The following is a 16,520-nucleotide window of genomic DNA, read 5'->3' on the forward strand; positions in this document are numbered from 1 at the left end:
ATTCTCTGAAATATTTAGGCCAGAGCTTTATTTGACGCTCCCTTGCACGCTTTCCATCCGTGCTGGGTTGAGCGTCGAGCTAGCAACTCGGCCTATTAAAAATAAGAAAGCCTGCTTAAAAAAAACGCCTTCGTGACGGGGCCCCGATGACTCCACTCGGAGTTAAGGGTCGTCATCGTCGTCGTCGTCTCCTCCTCCTCGTCCTCCTCCTCCTCTTCCTCGCCCTCCTCCTCCTCCTCCTCCTCCTTCTCATCCTCCTCCTCCTCCTCCTTGTCCTCCCAAGTTTATGAAACAATTTAAATGCAGCAGTGATTAGGAGATAAACCTTAAATTATTTGAGAACAGGGTGAATGAGAAATGAGATGGTCCTAGGAAAGTAAAGCTTTGGATGAGCTGAAATTTATGGCAATGGAATGATAGCTAGACAGTGTTGAAAAAGGCATTATAAAAGTCACAAGGCAAGAACATTTGGTCCTACATGAGCTGAGGGATAATGCTACAGAGGTTGGATTTACGAATTCTGGAATACTTGATGTAAGAAGCTTAAGTCAGATTCCAAGTGAACACTGAGTGGAAATGGAATCAAAGAGTTTATACATATTGGGCATGTTCTAAAGATCATAAGACAGTGGAGCAGATTTAAGCTATTTGGCTCATTGAGTCCGCTCTGCCATTCCATCAAGGCTGACTTATTATCCCCTTCAATCCCATTATCCTCTCCTAAGCTTTGATGCCCTGACTAATCAAGAACATAGCAACCACTGCTTTAAATATTATCAGTGACATGGCCTCCACAGTCGTCTGTGGCAAGGGATTCCACAGATTCACCACCCTCTGGCTAAAGAAATTACTCCTTATCTCAGTTCTAAATGGATGTTCCTCTGTTCTGAGGCTATGCCCTCCGGTCCTAGACTCACCCACCATAGAAAACATCCTCTCCACATCCACTCTATCTAGGCCTTTCAGTATTCAATAGGTTCCAATCAGACTTCCCTCGCTGCACCCACTTTCTTTTAAACTCCTGTCAGTACAGGCCCAGAGTCATCAACTGGTCCTCATTCATTTCTGGAATCATTCTCATGAACCTCTTCTGGACCCTTTCCAATGCCAGCACATGTTTCCATAGATAAGAGGCCCAAAACTGCTCACAATACTCCAAATGCAGTCTGACCAACGCCTACTCACAATACTCCAAATGCAGTCCAAGCATTATGTTCTTGATCTTGTATTCTAGTCCTCTTGAAATGAATGCTAACATTGAATTTGCCTTCCTTACCGCTAACGCAACCTGCAAGTTAACCTTCAGGGAACTCTACACGAGGACTCCTAAGTCCATTTTTACGTCTGAAATTTGAATTTTCTCTGCTTCAAAGCTAGTCTGTGCCTTTATTCCTTCTACCACTATGAATGACCATACACTTCCCCACACGATTCCATCTGCCAGTTCTTTGCCCATTCTCCCAATCTGAAGTCCTGCAGATTCTCTTCCTCAACACTACCTGCCTCTCCACGTATCTTTGTATTGTCTGCAAATTTGACCACAAACACATTGATTCCAGCATCCAAATCATTGACTTATAATTTCAAAAGAAACGGTACCAATACTGAAACCTGTGGAATACCACTAGTCACTGACTGCCCACCAGAATTGACCACTTTTATTTCCACTTTTTGCCTCCTGCCAGTCAGCCAATCCTCTATCCATGCTAGTATCTTTCCTGTAATATCATGAGCCCTTGTTATAAACAGCTTCATGTGTGACACCTTGTCAAATGCATTCTGAAAATCCAAGTAGACAACATACGCTGGCTCTCCTTTGTCTGTTATTCCATCAGGTTTGTCAGGCAATGTATCCCTTAAGGAAACCATGGTGACTTTGGCCCACTTTATTATGTGTCTCTAAGTATCCCAAAACCTCATCCTTAATAATGGGATCCAACATCTTCCCAACCACTGAAGTCAGACTGACTGACCTATAATTTCCTTTTTCCGTTTCTTAAAGAGTGCAATGACATTTGCAATTTTCCAGTCTTCTGGAACCATTCCAGAACCTACTAATGCCTCCACAATCTCTTCAGCTTACCTACCTTCAGATCTTTCAATTTCCCAAATATTTTCTCTTTGGTAATAGCAACTGCACTCACTTCTGTCTGCTGACACTCAAATTTCTGGCATACAGCTTGTACTTCCCACAATGAAGACTGGTGCAGAATACAGGTTTCCCCCGCCATCCGAAGGTTGAGCATTCCTATGAAACGGTTCGTAAGTCGGAAGGTCGTAAAGCGAAGAAGCAATTACCATTTATTTGTATGGGAAAAATTTGTGAGCGTTCGCAGACCCAAAAATAACCTACCAAATCATGCCAAATAACACATAAAACCTAAAATAACAGTAACATATAGTAAAAGCAGGAATGATATGATAAATACACAGCCTATATAAAGTAGAAATACTTCTCTACAATCATTGCCTGCACTGTTCTCCGTAGCGAAAATCTCACACAAGCGCTTTTGGCAAAAACACAGCACAAGTGCTCTCCAGTAACCTTTAAGCTATGAAGCTGCCAAATCATACCAAATAACACATAAAAATACACAGCCGATATAAAGTAGAAATAAACATCTCTAGGAAGAGGTGCAGTCGACGCTTCAGGCCGAGACACTTCGTCAGGACTAACTGAAGGAAGAGTGAGTAATCCCTTACTCACTCTTCCTTCAGTTAGTCCTGACGAAGGGTCTCGGCCTGAAGCGTTGACTGCACCTCTTCCTAGAGATGCTGCCTGGCCTGGTGCGTTCACCAGCAACTTTTATGTGTGTTGCATGAATTTCCAGCATCTGCAGAATTCCTGTTGTTAAAGTAGAAATAATGCATGTACCGTGTAGTATCACTTACCGGAATTGGGAAGACAGCACCGTGCACACTGACGATGGTTTGTTAGGCTGAATTGTCAGAGGTTGGGATAGTGCAGTGGCCCCCCACCCTCCAGGCCGCAGACTGATACCGATCCGCGAAGAATGTAGTGGTGTAGCGGTAGCGGGGACGCACCCAGCACATCTTTAAGAAAAAAGCCAAAATAAACAAGCTAATTAATTAGGTGCCGCCCAGCATGTAAATGTCGGCCCAGATCAGAGGCGATGCAATCTGCAATCGCCTCTGTTCTGGGCCAACATTTACGTGATGGGCGGCACCTAATTAATTAGCTTGTTTATTTCGGCTTTTTTTCTTAAAGATGTGTTGGGTGCCTCCCGGCTACCGCTGCATTCTCTGCGAACTGGTATCTGTCCGCGACCCGGGGGTTGGGGTGGTGGGACGCTGAGGTGTCATCTCATTGTCGTCTGTTTCCATGAGGGCAGGCAGCTCATCTTCTTCTATGTCTGCCTGTCTCAATGTTGAAGGTCGAGGTTCATCATCTGCTGTGGCTGATGTGGAAGGCTTGAAAAACTACAGTATGCTTGACTGCTAGCCTCGCACATTTTTCTATCATACAGTTCTTTGTAAGCACTCAAACCATCTTGCAAATATGCCCTAAACCTACGTTCCCTTTCAAAATTAAGGTAGTACTTTTCTACAGTCATTGCAGCGAAAATCTCATGCAGTTGCTTCACATTCAGTTCCTGGACAACTTCACTTTCGGTCCGTTAGCTACTGCATTCGGTTTCGATTGTTATCCTTTCCTCTTCCAATTGCATCAGCTCTTCAACTATCAGTTCTCGGTCATGGGATGCCAAAACCTCTTCAACATCATCTTTGTCAACTTCCACGAGCCAAACTCACTTTGACCTTGCTTCGTTCACCACGATCGAAACGCTTAATTATGTCTAGTTTTACGCTAAGTGTAACACCCTTATGAGCTCTTTTAGGCTTTTCCAATACCTTAGAACTCATCTTCCAAATGGATGCTCACAGGCATGTGTTTAAGCAATGCCGGCTAGAATGCCATTGCAGGGGAGGAGCGGCTGCTTGGGGCACGTGCTACTTTTTTTTGCACACTGCCTTTTTTCGTAACAGTGAAAACACCTTCTGTTAGCGAAAACAGGGAACTAATGTTGGTCTTTCGTAACAGTGAGGTTTCGTAAAGCGAACGTTCAAAAAGTGGGCGACACCTGTACTTATAAAGTTTGCCTGCCGCTTCTGTGTCCCCACTTATTACCTCTTCAGCATCATTTTCCTGTGGTCCGATGTCCACTTTCACCTTTCTTTTACTCGTTGTATATCTGAGAAAACTTTTGGCATTCTCTTTGATAGTATTGGTTAGCTCCTTTCATATTTCATCCTTTCAATCTTTGTGACAGATCTAACCAACTTGCTGTGGCGCAGGAAGTGTGGCAACACATGCAGGCTGCCTTGAACAATCTTCGTTAATTTGATTTTATGCAAACGACGCATTTCACTGTACGGTTTGATGTACATGTGACAAATAAAACTAATTTCTTAATGTAGAATAAATCTGGAAGATATATAGTTTTTGAGAAGATGAGAAGGACCTGATCATGCATTGTATATAATTTAACAAATTTTAATGCTAGATAGCAAAACTAACCGTCTTTCTTCTAGTATGTGTTCTCCTGGTTATTTCAGACAGTAAAGATGTGGACTGTACAAAATGAAACATTCACTGTGGGAATGAAGGCAATAAATTAGCATCTTAGAAGCATATAAGCAATTTGATTTTCTCCATTTAAAATATCAACATTTCATTGTATTATATGCTGCATATTAATTATATGCAGTATAGTATATTAATTGTATACCTTTATTCCAGATACTCAAGAGGAGTGATGTCCCCAGAGCGACATGTTCGTACTCGGTTGTATTTTACTAGTGAGAGCCATGTACATTCACTTCTCTCTTTATTGCGCTATGGTGCCCTATGTGATGTAAGTGTTGGTATTTGAAGTTTTTAAAACGTTAATTTCAGGTAATTATTTAATTAATGAAAAGATATAATACTTACAATTACAATCAAGTCTATTTCACTGAATAATAGCAAGAATTTTGACCATAATTTGTGAAAAATTGTGGTTGAATAAAGGAACCATTTGCACTGGTGCAAAATACTTGGTGAAAATACTGTTAAATATTACAACAGATTATTTTAAGAGTTTTTCTTGAGTTTTGCGGAGGTAATTCCAGAACTTAATGGCTAGTAATTTGGTTGTCAAAGGTAATAAAATCCTCAATTCTATTCAAGTCTTTAACTGCGGTCGTAGACTTGAAAGAGAAAATGTGATTTTTGTATTTGGCTTCTTCTCAGTAATTCTCATGAATTCTAAGTTCTCAGTGCATGTGGAATGCTTGCAATTGGAGGCACAAAAACATCCTTAGTGGCATCCATTGCAGACAATGCTTGCTTGAAGACTTCTTGCAAATTCAGTCACACAAGTGAGTTGCTCAGGCAACCACAATTGAATCCAACCAGATTGGTCTTTCCAAGTAACATGCCACCTCTTAGCTGTGAGTTTTCAACATGCACCACACAACTGCTCTATGATCCAACTTAAACTTCACCCCTTTCTACTACTAATGCTGAAATCAGTTTACATAAAAAGAAAACGACCCCATGTGCAAATTCTTTCTCCAGACCTAAAGGTAGATATTTAGAACATTCATTTACATGAAAATAATGTGGATATCATGTTTTTTAATTTTACCGACTCACTTTAAAGGTCAATATATTAAGAAATTTTCAAAAAAACAACTGCAGTTATCTGAAGTATTTTCAGTTCTTATGGGGCTACTCAATAGATCAGGCAACAAGTAGGTAATATTTCAGGTCATCGATCTTTTGTCAGTATCAAGGAATAACTGAAACTGAACATATTTGAAGATGAGACATGGAAAAAACAAAGCAAATGTCCCTTCCCTCTGTCATACAGTGCAGAAACAGGGACTTCACTCCACCATGTCTGCCTTGCCCATAAACTATTCATCTGTACTAATCCTATATACTAATTCTTGGTCTGTGGCTTTCTAAGCCATGATAATTTAAGTACTTATTCAGATACTTCACAAATGATGTAAGAGTAGCAGCCTTTTCTGTCTTCTCAGGCATGTTTAATTTTGAACTTTTTCTGGTTAGCCTTCAGGTGACAACTTCATCTCATTCTTTTTCTGCAGATGCAGCCTGATCTGCGAAGTATTTATAGCATTTTATCTTTTCTAAGCATTTTTAGTCGTGCTTTTGACACTTGCTTTGAAAGCAATTCACTGGTAGTTTTCACTTGGTTGCTTGCAGTTAAGGACATGCCAGTAATTAATATGAAAATGTTTTTTTTAATGTAAAAACCATCTTATTATGTGGCAAACTTTATAATATACTCCAGGAAGTCATCACCAACCAATGGTTTTGTTCACATCACTCTAGAGGGTTAAACTGTACCAAAGAGTGTAGATGTGGAGAAAAGGTATCCGTTTGTTGAGAGTTTAGAACTGGAAGTTTGGAGCAAGGGAGGATGAAAGATGTATAAGAATGATGAGTGACATAGATAGAGTGGACAGCCAGGACCTTTTTTCTGTGGTGGAAATGGCTAATAAGAGGGGGCATAATTTTTAGGTGATTGGAGGAAAGTTTAGGGGAGATGTTAATGGTAGGTTATTTACAGAGTGGTAAGTCACTGGAACTGCAAGGTTATTGATAGACATTGATACATTATCAACTTTTAAAAGACTCTTAGATAGGCACATGTAACTGGAGTAAATGGTTAGATTGATTGTGGAGAACTTTAAAAGGTCAGTACAACATTGTGGGCCAAAAGGTCTTTACTGTGCTGTAGTGTTCTATGTTCTCTGTTCAGGCACATGCACAGTCTTGTTACAAAAGTAGGTCAGATGTTGCATATGCTGTGCAGAAGTCAAGAGTGTGATGGAATATGTCTTCACTGTACTGCCTGAGCGCAAGTCTAACATAAATTGAAGCTTGATACCATCTGGATCAAGACAGCATGCTTAATTGGCAGCCACCACTTTTAATTATTCACACAGTGCATCCCTTCCCACTAACCTTGGCAACTAAGGCCATGGTGTGTATTGTCTGCAAAATGCATGGCAGTTACACCTCCCAAAACTACAACTTCCACCACCATGAAGGGCAAGTGTAATAAGCGTTTGAGAATACTGCAACATGGCCACCAAGTCATTCAGACATTTCTTAGAAATATATCACAGCTTTTTCATTACTGTTGGATGCTAATTGCATGACTCCATACTCAAGCACATCATGGGAGTGCCTTTTCCTGATGCATTGTTGTGGTTCAGGAAGACAATTAGAAATGGACGAAGATGTTGACCATTTTTATATCGATATACACCACTGTGTATATCAGCCTAAAAGACAAATATCCATATTTGTGTGACTGGCAGTTCATTGCCTTTTCAATGTAATTAATTGCTTGGACTGCAGAGTTGTATTGAACTAATAGTACAAAGCCATGATATCTCATTGAAAAATAAAGTGCTTTTTTAAAAATTGATGTGACTTTCAATTTGCTTAATTTTCAGGAGGTCAAAGATGAGCAATGGAAAAGGGCAATGGGCTATCTAAATTATACCAGTGAACTTAATTATATGACGCAAATTGTTATCATGTTGTATGAAGACCCAAACAAGGTAATACTTTTTATTCATGTTTACATCTGTTACAATGTAGATAATAAAATAAATGCCAATTTCAAAAATTCAACTTATTTTTGAAATATAAATTATTTTGTGGACAGATTGTCAAAGCATTTTTTCCAAGATAAATTGGTATTAATTTCTTTTGTTATCTCTAAATGTTAATAAAATTATACCAGGGAAGGGCAAAATTTGTTAAATTCCTAGTGGCCATCTATATTTACCTAATAACAATGAGAACTAATATTTCTCATTTTTCAAATAAGATTTATGTAATTTAAATGTATTTAATTTGCAATCTGTATTGGAGATATTCCAGTCATACCTGGATAATGATGAAAAACAAACAAAGCCTAACGAAGTCTGACCTTTCCCTAAGGGTCAGATTTCCAAAGAAATCTAACAAATCACAACATGAGTCATTTCCTACCAGGACAGCTGTGGAATTCAAATTCAGTCATTAATTCAGCATTAAGGAGTTGTTTTGTGATAGCATTGGTGTATGATGGCTCAAAATTACCAGCTTGTCATCAAAACAGACCTGCCTCACTGAGGTCCGTATTCCCAGCCTAGATACAACTCCAGACCCAGTCATTTTCTTTTAGAGAAAAGGCATAATAACAGGCCCATCCAACCCAACAAGCCAGGATGCTCAATTACGTGGATGTGACCAATCAGGAATTTACTAATCTGCATGCCTTTGGAATGTGTGAGAAAACTGGAGCACCCGCAGAAACTCAGGCGTTCACCAGGAGAATTTACAAACTGTACAGTCAGCAGCAAAATTGGATTCAGGCAGTGTAATAGCATTATGCTAACCGCTATGCTACTGTGGCACCATTAAAAATCTATCAATAATGTGACTGATTCTTTTTTAATGCCTCCTGAAGTGACTCAGCAAATGATCCATTTCAGCGGCAATTGGAATAGGTATTAAATATTGGTCTTTCAAATGACAGCCAGATCCTGAAAACTGAATGAATATGAAAAAAACTTGAAAGAATAATTGGTTTATGGTTTGATGCTCCTTGCATTTACAATGCATATGAGCTTAGAAATTTGTTTCCCAGTTGAATTGAGGAACACTGAAATAACTTGGACAAAATTTTGTCTGGCTGACTAGTTTCCATATCATTTCATCTGTTGTGCAAATCAAAGCCTTGCAACATTGGTTAGGCCTAATCTTGTTAAATGCTATGAACCATTTCTCAGATCACCAAACACATAAAGAGAATGGCGAATGAAAGACTGGTTTTGGACATAAATGCTCTTTATCTACTTTGACTTAAAAGTGATCCTATCGAACTTAGCTTCTTCAGTATCCTTATTGTAGCTGTTATGCTATTTTTAATCCAGTAAAACACATCAGTTAGAGTATTTGCATTACATAAGATGCAGAATAAAGTCACAATGAAGCACTTTGCTTCAGTTTAAATGTTCTATTAACTTTGTATTTAAATCTCCATTTCTTCATAAAGTTATAGAGTACAGGACAAGACATTTAGTCAACCATCAAGTACTTACTTACCTGAACTAATCCTATTTACCAGCACTTAGTTTGTAGTCTTTCTTGCCTTGATGTTTCCAGTGCCAGTCTAGACATTTAAGTATCTTGAGAGTTTAAGGCAGAAGTTGATAGTTTCTTGATTAGTCAGGGCTTGAAAGATTACATGGAGAAGGCAGGAGACTGGGACTGGGAGCGAAACGGATTAGTCATGATGAAGTGGCAGAGCAGACTCAATGGGCCAAATGACCTAAATCTGTTCATATATCTTATAGTCTTATGGAGAATTTTTGTCTCCGCCACGTCCTCAAGAAATGCATCCCAGATTCCAACCAACCCTGGGTGGAAAAGTTCTCCCTCTCAGATCCCTTCTAAACCATGACCTCTAGACATCTCTGCTATGGGGCAAGGTTTCCAGCTCTTTACTAATCTCTTTTTATGCCTCTGTTAGGTTTCCCCTTGCTCTTATCTGTTCCAGGAAAACAAACCCAGCTTATTAAGTCTCTGTATAACTGAAACACTCCATCCCAGGTACAATTCTGATGGCTTTCCTCTGCACCTTCACTTTTGCAATCATTTCTATTGTAATGAATGAAGACTCCAGCAGTGACAGTCTTAAGCTTAAAAAAATACCTTTGACAATTTTTTATAAAATAGTTTTAATTTGATATATCAGAGATGTGAATATGATTTCATGCTACCATATCAGTTTGGCCTCATTGCTTATTAGAACTATGAAATGGACCAAGTATTATAGTTGTCCCTGGGTACCATAATCAGTTCATCTCATGCCCTGTTCGGAGTGGTATTGGTAAAGCCAAGGAAAAAACTGCACAGATGCCCTCTTAGCCATTTAAATGTCTAGATTGGCAATGTTCAAGCATGTTAGAGAATGAGAAGAAAGATGACAGCAGGTTTCCCCAAATATAGGCAATCAATGTGGAATAGATTCGTCTTACAGGAATTATATGGGAAGAGCAAATAATTACATTTCTTTTTCAACTGATGTTTCTTGATGTATGTGCAGGTGATATAAATTTGTATTATGGGAAACTGTGATACAACCCATTTTCTAGGAATACAACCTCCCAACTGTAATGTGGGAGCCACCTGAACAAACTATATTTACAAATTAAATGCTTGATTTATCCAATCAGCCCTAAAAATACTAGCTTTACATAATTTTAACTTTCAGGACCTTACCTCAGAAGAACGATTTCATGTTGAATTGCACTTTAGCCCTGGTGCTAAAGGGTGTGAAGAAGATAAGAATCTTCCATCAGGTTTTGGATATAGACCAGCATCTCGTGAGGTATTCATTTTTTAAAATTAGTATTATATTCATTTATTTGTATGTTGACTACAATTTCAGTCAAGTGTGCCATCAAAAGTTTTTGAGTTAACATTACATTATTGTCCTGTGGATATTTCTGGCAGTGTGTTCTCTAATATTTACCTGTTGCTAAGTTATTGTTTGACAAGAGTAGAAAATAGAATTTTGAGGAAATGGGGACTTTATGCATTTGGACTGTCAACAGGTAATAACTGCAGGAATTGGAATAATAGTTGACTAATGTAGTATGTGAGACTTTTAAGGAATATAGTGAATGAAGTTAGGAGTTTGCAAGAGCCAAAACAGGAAGTAAAATAAATGCAAAAAAACTCTGCATTTGTAGCAAGTAGTCCGAGGCACGTTGAAGAGACGATTGATAGTATCTTAAAACCTTTGATAATTTGCCATCCTTGGGAATTTGTGATGCCACAACGGCGAATTTTCCAAACAAGTTGATGTTGTTCCTTTTAATAATGTACCCTACTTAATATACTTCTTTAGATGTTACACAGTAGGATAATATTTTTTTTCTGTCATCTGTGTCAGTTTCAATGGAACATGGGAAGCAAACCCCACCTGAGTTTGTTTCACAGTGAGATTAAAATGAACAGGACCTAGTGAGTATGAAAAGAGTGTAGGAATGGGGCCCCTGTGAGTTTATACTAACAATCTAGACACATGAATTCCTACCTATGAGAGCTGTGGAATTCAAATTTGTTTGCCTCTCCAGCAGTGAGAAAAGTTTTTGTAATTATCATAGGTAATATTGACTCCAAGATTGCTAGATAAAAACCAGGGAAACACTGTGCCAGTTATTGGTAGAATCAGGGAGGAAGTTGATGGGTCTATGTGGAAAATAAAATGGAGTGAGGGTAGGATTTTGTGTAAATGGGTGTTTGCAGGACTCAATGTGTGTCTGTACTATAAAACTTTAGCTTCAGTGTCCATCACCAAGAGTGGTTTGGTTACAGTGACTAAGCTCACAGGCAGAGATACAGTTATGGAAGCAGACTTCTCAGCACACTGAGTCCACGTCAACCATCCATTTATCCTATTTATTGTATTCTTGCGCTAACTGATTCATGAACGTCGTAGCTGCTAGACTGGGTTTAAGGCAGATTGAGTGAACCCAATGGAACTGCTTGCACTTTGCATTTGCCACTGGTGTATTCTCTGTGGAGGTGAAGACCTGCCTGTTGCAATGAACAGATATAGCAGCTCAAAACCAGGCATCCATGAGATATTGTGTTTGCAGCTGCCGAAATGAGATCAGCAGGATCAGAAAACTGAAGGCCTGACATATCCCTGTCTTTGCCATTTCTATGATGCCAGGGGTTCAACCCTAGGTCACAGACGCTTGCAGTAAGTCATGCCTAGAGCAGTATCAAAAATACTAAGCAACAACCCAAAGAGGCTGCAACCCAGAACCATGTTCGTGCTGAACAACAAAAACCGCATGTAGTAGACAATCAATCAGTGAGCTTAATATCACTGGATTAGATCAATGCTTTGCAATCCTACTACATTTAATTATGAGGGCAGGGTATAGTTTCAACGCTACCATCTACCTGACAGTGTGGAAAATTGTTCAGATACTTGCTTATCACAAAATGCAGAACGCATGCAATCCAGCAAACTACTCTCATTCATCAGGAAAGTGATAGATGATATCAGTCGTGCTATCAGGTGGCACTTGTTAATCAATAACTTGCTTATTCACCGATGACCAGTTTTAAGTCTTAACAGGTCCACTTTGTTGTGGAACTTATCACAATCTCAGAAGTTTAAAAATGGACCGAAACTCTTGAATCCCAGAGGTGAAGGGTGAATGTAAGTCCTTTACATGAAGACAGCAGCTTGACTCAATGTAGCATGTACTAATACGTGGCAAGTAACATCTGCATCACCAGTGCCGAGTGCAAACCCCTTCCAAGAGAGAGTGTCTAGACACCTATTCTTGACATTCCATAGCATTACTTTCACCAGGTCCCTCACTATCAACTTAATGGACATCAGATGTGATCAGAAGTTCAACTGGAACAGCTGTATAAATACCTTGTCTACAAGAGCAAGTCAGAAGGTAGATAATCTTACCTCATGACACTCCAAAGTCCTTCCAATATTTATAAGGCACAAAAACAGTGTAATCCTATTCAGGACAAAGCAGCCTGCTTGTTTGATTCCCCACCAACCACTGTTCCTAGCCATTCATGGCCTCTGAAACCAGTTCAAGAGTATTGCAGTGTGTCCCACTTGCAAAGTGCTCTGCAATTATTTGTCCAGGGTTCTCCAACAGAACCTACCAAACTGGTGAACTCTACCACTAAGAAGGACGAGAGCATCAGCCATAGAGGAACAGCACCACCTACGGTTCTCCCAAAACTTGCACATTTAGGATTTGGAAAACTTACTCTAATTTTTTGTTGTTACTGTATCTAAATCCTGGAAAATTCTTATCAGCACTGTAGAAGTATCTTCAACATAATGAGTGCAGCAGTTCGAGAAGATGTTTCATTGCCACGTTTTCAAGGCCAGTTAGAGATGGACGGTAAATACTGGCCTAGCGGGTGACACCTAGATTCTGAAAAGTGAGTAAGTTTTGAGTGTCTGTGGCTGCATCTCATCTCCTCTCCGCTCCCATCATCACCATCATTACTGGCGCCAATGAAATCTGCTCCTGAAGTGACTCCACGTTATTGTGAAGCATGCAACTCATGAGCCATTGGAAGTCATAGCAACATGTATGTGTTCTGTAATAACCTGCATGAAGCACCATGAATCGCGGCAATGGAGAAGGCAGTTGCAGAGGATAAACCATTGATGTCCCAGTTAAACACACTTGAATTTGTGCCTGCTTCATGGTTTGCTCTAAGGTTTACTCCTAGTCTGAATGCAATTGAAATATGTTCTGCTAATGTTACTTTTAAACCTCAATTATTCCCTGCTGAGCATTGTTTTTCATGTTATACTTCATAAACTTGAGGTCATTCAAAATCTGCTGCACATCAACCATTCTCTATGTTCTTACTGACTTATGTGGGCTTCCGGTAAAGCCCTTACTAATTTTGAAATCAGTACTGCTCCTAAGATTCCCCTTAAATCTATAAGGCATTTAATCATCTCTTGTCATATGGCAGGTTATAAAATTTTGTTTTAATTATGCATTGTGAAGTGTCTTGTAATATTATTTGCTATGTTTAATGGGCTGCGAAGTGGAAGTTGTCATTGGTGTATGAGAATTCACATATGCATCATCATTTCTGAGGTAACAGGTTAATGTTAAAATTAAATTTATAAAGTTATTAAAATAAAGTGACTGAAATTCTTGGGGTACATGAAAGAAGCGAGGAAGGAAAATAACATTGTTCTACTAAATCTTTTTAAGAAATTTAATCATTTGAAAGTATAATTTTTAATGACTGCTCAAGCCAAGTTAAATTCCTGCTTGAGTTATATTCCCTAGTGAAAGCAATCAGATCTGAAATATTTTGTAATTTATTTTGTTTGAAAATTTAATGCAAATGATGTCACTTAATGCTTCCATTTTGTAATTTTTCAAAATATCAAGTTATCTCTTCACATCATCAGCTACAAAAACAAATATTTCTGCATTTACCTGTGTAGAATGGAGCCACAATGATAAAGTTAACATTTAAAAATCTGTTCAAATCTTACAATAGAAGCTGTAGAATTCATACCTGATTGATGAGCTTCATTTTGTTTTCAACATGAAATTCATCTGACCTTGGGAATGAAAACCCATCTGGTTCACTAATGTTCTTTAGATTAGACAATCCTGCCTCAAGCTAATCTCTGTATGAATTTAAAAACACAGTTCTCTTGTTTAATTATATTCTTAAACTGAAATGACATTTAGATGTTTCCTAGGTACATTATGTTGAATTTGTATTCAAGTTCAAAGTAAATTTATTATCGAAGTACATGTATGGCACCAAACATTACGCTTAAGATTCATTTTCTTACAGGCATTCATAGTAAATACAAAGTAACACCATAGAATCGATGAAAAAAACTGCACACAAAAATGGACAAACAACTAATTTACAAAAGCAAATACAAATTTAAAAAAAAGCAAAATAAACAAACAAACAGTAAATAAATACTGAGAGCATGAGTTGTACTGTCCTTGAAAATGAGCCCATGAGTTGTCAGATCAGTGCATTGTTGGGGTGAGTGAGCATCCACTCTGGTTTAGGATCCGGATGGTTGAACCTGGTGGTCTGGGACCTAAGGTTTTTGTGCCTCCTTCCTAATGACAGCAGCGAGAAGAGGGAATGGCCTGAGTGGTGGGGGTCCTTGATGATGGATGCTGCTTTCCTGCAAGAATGTTCCTTGTAGATGTGCTCAGTGATGGGAAGGGCTTTACCTGTGATGCACTGGGCTGTATCCACTATAGCCTTTTCCATTCAAGGATGTTAGTGTTTTCATACCTGTCCGTGATGCAACCAGTAAGTATACTTTCCACTTTGTATCTAAAGAAGTCTGTCATAGATTTTGGTTCCTTAAAGTTGTAACAGCGGGGGGCGGTAGTGGGGATAAGCCCCCACTACCTATTAAGTGCTCTCAATGGTGTGCATCTCATGTAGCCTCTGACAACCAAATCAAGCTCCTGGCCTTCACGTGTGGCTTATCTACTAAGTCTGACGGAAACATTTCTACTGACAGTTTAAGGGGAAAGGCTGGTTACAAATGCCTTAAAACCCGTCTCTTCAAGCTCATCAGTCATCAGCTCATCCAGGAAAACAAAAACTCTCATCTCAAACTGCTATTGCCTTGCAGCTACATATACTCTCTCATAGGGAGGCCTTCGGGAGTAAACCTCGAGGGAAAACCCAGAGCTGTAGTCCCGCTATCTTGAGCTCAATGTTGACTAGCAACTCCTGCGATACTGTAGATGTTGAACTGTATTGGTCTCTGTTCTTTTAGATTTATCAGCTGTGTGGAGAGGGGCAACCTGGTGCATGGGCAACAGCTTGCTCTCCAAATCGTACTGCCTGGCTTGCGTATTGCTTAGACAGTTGACACCGACCAGTGGAGAGCCTCATGCATGTCACCATTTCAGATGTCATCCCGAATCTTTGCAAACTTCAAAGAAAGTAGAGGTGCTGCCATGCTTTCTTTGTAATGGCACTCACATGCTGGACCCAGGACAGATTTTCTGAAATAATAACACTGAGGAATTTAAAGTTACTGACTCTCCCCACCTCTGATTCCCTAATGAGGATTGGCTCATGGACCTCTGGTTTCCTCCTTCCGTAGTCAATAATCAACTCTTTGGATTTGCTAACGTTGAGTGTTGTGTCACCACTCAGCCACATTTTCAATCTCTGTCCTACCTTAAATTCGGCCAACAAGTTTTGTCAGCAAGCTTAACTATTGCATTGGGGCCGTACTTGGCCTCACATTCGTAAGTATAAAGCGAGAAGAGCAGAGAGCTAAGCACACAGCCTTGTGGTACACCTGTGCTGTGGGTGAATGTGGAGTAGGTGGTGTTGCAATATAAACTGACTGGAGTCTGCAAGTGAAGAAATCAAGAATTGGGAGACCACTTTGCCAAGCACCTACCCTCTGTCTGCCAGAGAAAGCGGGATCTTTCAGTGGCCACCTATTTCAATTCCACTTCCCATTCCCATTCCAACATGTCAGTCCATGCCTCCTGTTGCGATGAGGCCACACTCAGGTTGGAGGAGCAATACCTTGTATTCCGCCTGAAAGGATGACATGGAGCATCAATTATTTGAACTTCTGGTAATGCCCCCACCCCCCACCCCCTTCACCATTCCCCATTCCCCATTCCCCATTCCCCTCTCTCACCTTATCACCTTATCTACCCATCACTTCCCTCTGGTACCCCTCCCCTTTTCTTTCTTCCATGGCCTTCTGTCCTCTCTTACCAGATTCCCTCTTCTCCATCCCTGTACCTCTTTCACCAAATAAACTTCTCAGTTCTTTTCTTCATCCTATTCCCCCCCCCGCCCCCGGTTTCACTTGTCACCTTGTGGTTCTTCCTCCCATATCCCCACCTTCTTACTCTGACTCCTCATCTTTTTT

The 16,520-nt window shown here is 39.7% G+C and overlaps 1 protein-coding gene across 10 annotated transcripts in view; it reads left to right on the forward strand.

Moving 5' to 3' along the window:
• Positions 1 to 16,520, forward strand: part of ppip5k2 (diphosphoinositol pentakisphosphate kinase 2) — a 116,408-nt gene that overhangs the window by 56,873 nt on the left and 43,015 nt on the right. For all 10 annotated transcript variants that reach the window (XM_063068610.1, XM_063068611.1, XM_063068613.1 and 7 more), the window contains 3 exons: positions 4,763 to 4,877; positions 7,498 to 7,605; positions 10,311 to 10,427. In XM_063068610.1, coding sequence (XP_062924680.1) covers positions 4,763 to 4,877; positions 7,498 to 7,605; positions 10,311 to 10,427 — 340 coding nt within the window. The remainder of the gene's footprint in view (positions 1 to 4,762; positions 4,878 to 7,497; positions 7,606 to 10,310; positions 10,428 to 16,520) is intronic.

The sequence above is a fragment of the Mobula hypostoma genome, chromosome 16 (genome assembly GCF_963921235.1).
Source record: "Mobula hypostoma chromosome 16, sMobHyp1.1, whole genome shotgun sequence".
Classification (NCBI taxonomy): Eukaryota; Metazoa; Chordata; class Chondrichthyes; order Myliobatiformes; family Myliobatidae; genus Mobula; species Mobula hypostoma.